Source organism: Rhagoletis pomonella, unplaced genomic scaffold (genome assembly GCF_013731165.1).
Source record: "Rhagoletis pomonella isolate Grant_MI unplaced genomic scaffold, Rhpom_1.0 Rhpom_scaffold_00007, whole genome shotgun sequence".
NCBI lineage: Eukaryota > Metazoa > Arthropoda > Insecta > Diptera > Tephritidae > Rhagoletis > Rhagoletis pomonella.
The window spans coordinates 5,727,404-5,735,994 of record NW_023458561.1 but is presented as its reverse complement, the minus strand read 5'-3'; the positions used below and the strand labels follow the sequence as shown (position 1 = coordinate 5,735,994).

Below are 8,591 nucleotides of genomic sequence, written 5' to 3'. Positions count from 1 at the left end.
CCACAAACTTACATATGGATGTACATACTTTTACTTAATTACAAATAATAAATAACTTCACTTAGTCCTCAAAAGCAAAGCAAGTCTAGAAATCTAACCAAGGTCCGATAAAACATATTACCACTTGTCGGAATGAATGAACGGTTTCGATGTTTTTCAATTTTGTCTTCGATGTATCGGCGATATATCGTCCAGAAAAATATCGATGTATCGTTTGCATTCCCAAATATTATACCATGCTGGTTTGTTTTGGTGCACACTTCTTTGTTTTGGTGCACACTGCTTTGTTTTGGTGCGACTATCAACTAAAACATAAAGAACGCTCGGTAGAGGCCTGTTTACTCAGCGATTGTTGTACGGGTGTTGTAATACATACATAGTAGGAAGGTTAATCCCGAGATCCCGGACTTTTTTAGGTTCCAAAAATCCCGGGATTTTTGGCGAATAATCCCGGAATTCTCGGGATTGGTAATTTGCACTGATGCCAATAATAGAAACTTCTTTTCTTGACCAGTATTGGCTATAATTCTTTATTTTTATTTAATAACTAATATTTTTTATAAATGTCTAGCTCATTATACATATAACACCGTGCGATAGTAAATTGTACACACAAAAATCAATATATTCGTGAAACCATGGGCCAAGTATAGTAAAATTGCGTTTTTAGTTTTTCACTCTGCGTCAGTAATTCAGAAATAATTAAAAAATCCAGTGTAATGTGCTTAGAGAAGAAGTATAGGTATCAAATTAAAGAGAAAATTCTGTAGAATTTAGTCATATTCAATTTTTTGGTGCATAAGGCCCAGTAAGTATTGAACATGTGTTTATAAAATTTTATCCTTGAAAGTTGGCAATATTTGTTTTTGCAAAAATTATATGTTAAGGACTTATATAAACTAGATAGCATCCTCGAATTTCGTCCTTCTAACTTTACCAGTTTAAAAAAATTACCTAACTCGGTAGGATCTAGCTAAGAAATTTACTGAAAATCATTGAAATCGGACAATAGCCACGCCCACCTCCCATATAACGGTAATTTACAGAAACACGAAAACTGCGATAAATCAGTAACTACTGAAGCTAATTGACTCAAAATCGATTAGTGCAATGACCACTGAGCATAAAATTAGACTAAATATTATAATAGACTATTATAAATTTTTGGATTTGGGGGCGGCGCCGCCCACTTATGACCACAAATGTGTATCTCGGTAACCGATTTATAAATTTTTCCCAAACTTCGTGTATTTAATAACCTAGGTACGAAAAAGCAATTCGTTGTAAATTATTCAAATCAGACTCAAATTGCACCGGTTTCCCGTATAACGGTAAATTTCGGATATACGACAACCCATATATTTAAATAACTGAGGTCGTAAATTTACTCCAAGTTAATACTTACAACCATGATAAAAACATTACAAGGTTAATTCATTCTCTCAATTCGCCAGCCATGATTTTTTTCTGACGTTTCTTAGCATTTAAAATCATATAAAATTGAAAATAAAAAAACATGAAAATGTTCACAATTCTTGTTGTTTCAGAGTAAAAATGGGAATGTCTGTGTGAGTTTGAGTTTTGAATTTTTATATTATATTGCTGGCAAACGTCAGACTGCCTCTCAATGGTTTTACCTTGTTATGTTTTTATCATGCTTACAACAATCTCTTAACAATAAATAAAACTGCTATAGACTTTTAGGTAGTTTAAAGAAAGTTGGAACGCCAATAGTTGATACCTGCGCCGGGTATATAAAATTCGGTTTCGCTCGAACTTATACTTCTTCACTTATTTTATTCTACATTGCATTGAAATTTTTAAATATTTTTTGGAATTAATCATATCTTTGAAAGTACTACGTCCTTTAAATAAATCTTGACGTCAGAGAGAAATAATAAAAATGCCACTTTAAATAAAAAAGTGGTTTTCAAACCCATTTATTTATTATTTCCCAGTCGGAAAAATAGTAATGCATTATATGCGTAATAAATAATATAATGTATTTCTTATGAGTTCTTGATTATATTACAGCTAACTATGTAATCAGCATTCTAATGTATTCAAAAAGTTCCAAATATTTCATATTAAAACACATTCATTTCTCGATACTAGGTAATGCAAAATTGAATGCCCCACTTTTCTTAGGACAAAATGCATTTTCGAATGTGAAAAGTGCTGTTTTCTGATTATTTTTACACTTACTATACATAACATTTTCCCACTAGGTTATTTTATGGTAGGAGAGCTTCTCAAACAATATAGAAGCAATTTGTTCGATTTAAGTTGTTGAAAATTAATGGATTTCTAAATCCCGGAACTAATCCCGGGATTGTGATAATGACATCCCGAAAATCCCGGGATCATAAAAAGCGAAAAAATTAACATTCCTAATACATAGATAACAAGTTCTTTTGGCCTAGTCTCGCTGTTTGTCGGGTATAAAAGCGTGTAGCGCCTAGCTGAAAAGCGTCAGTTGCTCGTGCCCAGAGTAAATGGAAAGATCAAGTGAACAGAAAGTCAGTGGTCTAAGAAGCAAATTAAATTTTGACAAAAAACTTTGGAGAAACATATGAAAATAAAAAACCTTAACTCAAAAAATTGTGATTTATTTTAACAAAAAATTAACAGTTACAAAAGTAGAAAATCGGCAAGTTTTGAAAAATGCCTGAAATAATTGAACAACCAAAAGAAACGTAAGTATAAAATTCGTACAATTAACAGAATGTACAATATGCACATTTTCATTTTGTGTCAGGTGCATTTGGTTTGCATAGATTTCCCAGGCGAACAGTATTGACTGTTGCATTCAAAGGAATGATGAGTGAAAAAAGGAAAACAATGAATTTGAAGTTCTGAGATTTACTGCAACACTTGAAGCGCTTGCATATACGTACATACATATGTATTTCAATAGGATATTTTAATAAATATTGTCGATCATACATATGCACGTAGATGTTAAATTCTGCAATTTATCTTATAAGAGTAGTCCACTTGCAAACAGCGTTATGTGATTTTGTAATAGTAAGCCATAAATTTAAAAAATCTACTACGACAACAAGTAACATCGAAATTTAATCTTTTTTTATTACCTGAAAATTTGGATAAATAAGAGCCTAATAACATTATAACATAAGACTAATTTGATACGATTTTTTGAGAATATAGAAAGATTTTGCAATGTGTTATTAGAGGAAATGAAACTACTTTAAATACTGGTACGTTACTCACCAAAAATTATAAGTGGGCTACTCATATATTCAGTTGAGTAAATGAACACAAAAACAATAAAAAAAAAAAACTATGTGCAACTAGTACACTCACCTACAAATGCTGTAAAAACTAACAGTTCCTGATTCATTCTGACTCTTTATAAAAAAGTTTAGATGTAGCTCGTTTTCTGGAAGATTGTTATAATAAAAAACACAATATCTATTAGCTAAGTATACAAGAAAGGGGCCATTCTTTGTTGTTTAAAAAATCATAACGACATCTGTATATTTAGAAAGTAAGAATGCAAAGTCAAATTTTTGAATAGCTTTATCCTCTGGATTATATCGAACATGGCATTTTTCGCCACTGGAGGAAAAGGTTGCATTTTGGAAGTAGATTTTTTGTCTGTTTTCTTTTCTTTTGTTTTTTGTTACGAGGCATTTCATGTCACCGTGGCAACCTCTATGCGCGAGCTCTAAGGATTTAGATGAAAGTCGAAGAGATTGAAGTTCTAGGTGACTTGAATATACGTGTAGCATATTTTGCCGATATGACATAGGGTTGCCTATTTACACGGGACTTAAATTTTAAGAAAACGTCATACATACCTCTCTTTAAAGTGCTGTATCTTGGAAGCGTTTTATTATTTTTATTTCTTCCGTCTTATTATTGGCTTTAATTATAAATTTTTTACATTAATGTGTAACTTATAGCATTTTTTTTATTTTTTTTACATAAAAATGTTATCTATAGTTGACATTATAAGAGCTCTGAAATCACGAAAATCACGTAAAGTAAAGGAATTTAACTTTGTTGCAAGTTCACATGGGAAATCTGCGACGGATTGGAGGAAATTTTAAGAGACTAGCAGCTAGATCAAGTCTTCAGCTCTCGACGTCACAACAAATTCTTACACCCGAAACACTCTGGGGTAAGATCCTGTGGATTGGTAGTACGCATTTCTAGCCATTACCCCACAGCGGCCGCCTAGAGTCGTAGATGATAGATGAGTAGGGTAAGCACTGCGACCAGTAGGTCTAGAGTGCCTAGAGTCTTAACTTCAAAACCAACGATCTTATTACACTTACCAAAAAGAAGAGAACGTTACATAGTACATATGTGTTGGAGGTTTGTTTTTTTTTGCTTCTCCTGTAATTAATGAAAAACATCAGTTAGTGCATTTCTATATGTATTTTAGCAACGATATGTACATATGTACGTAAATACGTAAATAGGTTTCATCAATTCGAATGGGAAGTGGTTTTGTAACTCACAGATAATTTTCGTTTTGTTTTTCATTTTAGGCCATTTGGCAACTGCACGACACTGCAACGAAATAAGAACCCGCAGACTAGTTGTGGATTGTATAGCCATATTCGTGGCACAAATGTTTCTTACGGCAATGTCTCCAGTCTGGCACCATCAGTCAAGTCCTTCATAGAAGAATCTGTAGCGCTTTGCCAACCTGACGAAGTGCATATTTGCGATGGTTCAGAAATGGAAAATAAAATGCTATTGAGGAAAATGCTAGACGAAGGAACCATTTTTCCTCTTCCCAAGTACGAAAATTGCTGGCTAGCCCGCACCAACCCCGCAGATGTTGCTCGGGTAGAATCGCGTACTCTTATATGTACTGAACAACGAGAGGAAACCATCCCTACGCCGAAGGAAGGTGTACAGGGAACACTGGGTAATTGGATTTCGCCTTCTGACTTCGATCGGGCTATTCAAGAGCGTTTTCCTGGATGCATGAAAGGCCGTACAATGTATGTGGTCCCCTTCAGCATGGGTCCTTTGGCCTCATCATTTTCTAAGATTGGAATTGAAATCACCGACTCACCCTATGTTGTTGCTTCTATGCGCATAATGGCTCGTGTGGGTACATCCGTTCTAGAGCTAATACGAAAACAGGAGGAATTCGTGCGGGCTTTACACTCAGTAGGTACACCTTCTAGTGGTGTTGTGGAAAATCCTTCGTGGCCTTGTGATCCAGAGCGGACAATCATTTTGCATAAACCTTCTGAAAATTTAATAGTCTCTTACGGTTCTGGATATGGAGGAAATTCCCTACTTGGAAAGAAATGCTTTGCACTGCGAATTGGAAGCACCATCGCTAAACGCGAAGGTTGGTTAGCAGAACATATGCTGATTTTGGGCATTACAAAACCCAATGGCGAGAAGAAATACATTACCGCTGCATTTCCCTCCGCTTGCGGCAAAACTAACTTGGCTATGTTAAATCCCTCGCTTCCTGGTTACAAGGTAGAATGTGTTGGTGACGATATCGCCTGGATGAAATTCGATAATGAAGGTGTTTTACGTGCTATTAACCCAGAAAATGGTTTCTTTGGCGTTGCTCCCGGAACTTCAGAGGAAACGAACCCTATCGCCATGGCAACAATATTCAAAAACACTATTTTTACAAATGTGGCCTACACTTCAGACGGCGGTGTTTACTGGGAAGGCATGGAGAGCAGTCTTGCACCCGGTGTACAAATAACCGATTGGCTTGGTAGACCCTGGACCAAAGAATCAGGCAAACCGGCCGCTCATCCCAATTCTCGCTTTTGTACTCCAGCTGGCCAATGCCCTATTATTGATTCACATTGGGAAGATCCACAAGGTGTTCCAATTAGTGCAATTCTGTTTGGAGGTCGCCGTCCTGCTGGCGTGCCCTTAATATACGAATCTCGCAGTTGGACTCATGGCGTGTTTGTTGGAGCTGCTATGCGCAGCGAATCAACTGCTGCAGCTGAGCATAAGGGTAAAATAATAATGCACGATCCCTTTGCCATGCGTCCGTTCTTTGGGTATAACTTTGGGCACTATGTGCAACATTGGTTAAGTATAGAAAACCAGGGAAAAGTGCCTAAGATTTTCCATGTGAATTGGTTCCGAAAAAGTTCCAATGGAAAGTTACTTTGGCCTGGCTATGGGGAAAATTCGCGTGTTTTAGAATGGGTCTTGCGCCGTTGCAGTGGGGAGCGATGTTACACTGATACTGCCATTGGTAGAATACCGGCCAAGGGTGACCTCAATTTGGATGGTATGCAACAAGTCGATTATGAAGAATTGTTCTCTTTGCCAAAACAATTTTGGTTAGAGGAGGTTTCACAAATACGTAACTACTTTGGAACCCAAATAGGATCAGACCTGCCCTTGGAAATATACAATGAGCTAGATGAGCTGCAGGAGCGTATCTTAAAAAGTTGAGGTGGCATTTTATTAATAATTTATAATTTATTTTAAGTATATGTGAAATGTTGAAGAGTAAAAATAGGAAAAGAGAAGAAATTATAAAAAATATATATATTTATGTATATACATAAGTATGTATGTATATATTTATTTATATGTATCATTTTGTACAAGCAGGGCCATTTATAAAAAAATTTCGAATTTAGATATGCTTAGGAATTAGTTATATGTACATACCATCATGGGCGTAGCCAGAACGAAATTTAGGGGGGCGCCCTATACATTTTTTTTTTTCAAAACCAATAATTATACTAAACAAATTGTTATTATAGCTTAAAATTATTGTAACCAATATGTTGTACACAAACACATAAATAGAAGTTCAAAAAAGTTGATATAAAACTATTCATCGATTTAAATAATTAACTTTTTACTGCGCATGTTTTTTTACGAGGAGTAACCATCGAAAGCCTAACCCCGTCAGTGTGAGACTTTAACCAAAACTAAACCTCCTACGGTCATGTACCGTTCCCCACCGTCAAGTATTTCGTCGGGACAATCTGTGTGACTGCTAAAGTTATAGATCTAATGATGCACAAAAAATATGCATACTTAGAATTTTGAATACCCCCTCACAATCTGGACTTAAGGTATAAAAACGCGTTTTTTATAGTTTGAGCCTTTATTTTTGTTTATCCGATGAAAACTATACACGTACACCGTAACCGCAACCCTCAATACGTGCAACTCCTTGATTAATGCAACTCTCTAAAACAAAACATTATATATTAGAGTCCGACCGATTAATCGGCATCGGCATCGGCTAGTAACGGCACAAAATTGAGCATCGGCATCGGCCTTTTTTCGCCGATTCTTTGGAATTTCTTTTCAAATGTTCAGGTGAAGCGACAGCCAACTTTAAAAAACATTTGCAGACAGCTCACAAAAATTATTTTTATGGAGAACACTGCCAGCAAAAAAAATTGCCAAAAATTAACGGGATTTTATAGCAGCTTGAAACTTGCACTTCATTATACTATAATGAAATGGTCTACAAAACTGCATACCAATATTCTGATTAAAAAGTTTGAAATTATGGTGAAAATAAGCTGAATTTTTCAAATTTTTGTACAAAGTTTGAAATCTGAATTTATATGGTGTTTGTTGTATACCAGCTAGACTTTTATAAAAAACAATAATAAACATTAAATAAAAAAGACAAAATCGGTCAAAATATCGCAATTCTTTTATTTTGTGGACCACTATATGTATGTACATACATACGTACCTAGCATATAAGTTCTTCTGCATTGAGTGCAAAAGAGTGTATTTTAGAACAAAACGAAATGAAATTTTATGTTCCTAAATATTTTTTGCTTAGCACCATATAAAAAGGTGTTTTATGTAATGTACATAAAAGTGATATATGTACATATATTTTTACACATACATATGTATGTATGTACATACATGTGTATGTAATGTTTTATAACAAGCCAATTAATTCAATTATTTCTTTTATTTTATTTTTTAACTCCGTGAAATGTACTGATTTTATGAATTAATACATTTATTTGTAATTTTTTATGGAATCGGCATCGGCATCGGCATCGGCATCGGCCGATTCTTTCCCCATAAGCCGATTAATCGGCATCGGCATCGGTACCTGAAAAAAATTTGGAATCGGTCGGACTCTATTATATATACCTTTATAAGTGCAACTATAAAACAATTTGACCTCAATACCTACAACTTTCTTTGTTTATGCATGCCGCGCACATAAAATTTAAACTTTTTGCATTTCTTTGGTTAACCAGTATTCTAGCAAAACTACAAAGTGGTGTTTCAGTTAAAGTGATGTGTGATGAGCAGGACCAAAGAAAATAAGCAGGAAAAAAGCAAATTTAAGCGCTTAGATAAACATTAAAACATTAGTAGATATGCTTCCAAATATGCTCGAAAAGCAACCAAAAATCTAAATACAGTTTATTGTTTTGTTTTTTTTTCAGTCCATTTCAAGGATTGGACGGAATTCGAAATTTTCATATTTCCAGTAGTGTTAATACATCGGTTTAGTTGTCATATTTTTAGGGTTTAGGGTTGCGTTAAATATTTAACACCAAGCCATAAAATCTGCATCGTTCGTTCGATTTTCAAAAATGAGGTGTCACGTGAAA

At 34.8% G+C, this 8,591-nt stretch overlaps 1 protein-coding gene across 1 annotated transcript; it reads left to right on the top strand.

Annotated features, from left to right (window-relative positions):
- Positions 1-2,349: 2,349 nt before the first annotated feature.
- Positions 2,350-6,499, top strand: LOC118742272 (phosphoenolpyruvate carboxykinase [GTP]). The gene is made up of 2 exons (XM_036474216.1): positions 2,350-2,696; positions 4,521-6,499. The coding sequence occupies exons 1-2, from the start codon at positions 2,665-2,667 to the stop codon at positions 6,427-6,429; spliced, it is 1,941 nt and encodes a 646-aa protein (XP_036330109.1). The 5' UTR covers positions 2,350-2,664; the 3' UTR covers positions 6,430-6,499.
- The last annotated feature ends 2,092 nt before the right edge of the window (positions 6,500-8,591 follow it).

What these genes read in the sequence shown, in the direction of transcription:
- LOC118742272 (XM_036474216.1), top strand. Translation starts at nt 2,665, where the DNA reads ATGCCTGAAATAATTGAACAACCAAAAGAAAC. An exon ending in ATTGAACAACCAAAAGAAAC is followed by an intron (nt 2,697 to 4,520) that starts GTAAGTATAAAA and finishes TTTTCATTTTAG; the next exon opens with GCCATTTGGCAACTGCACGA.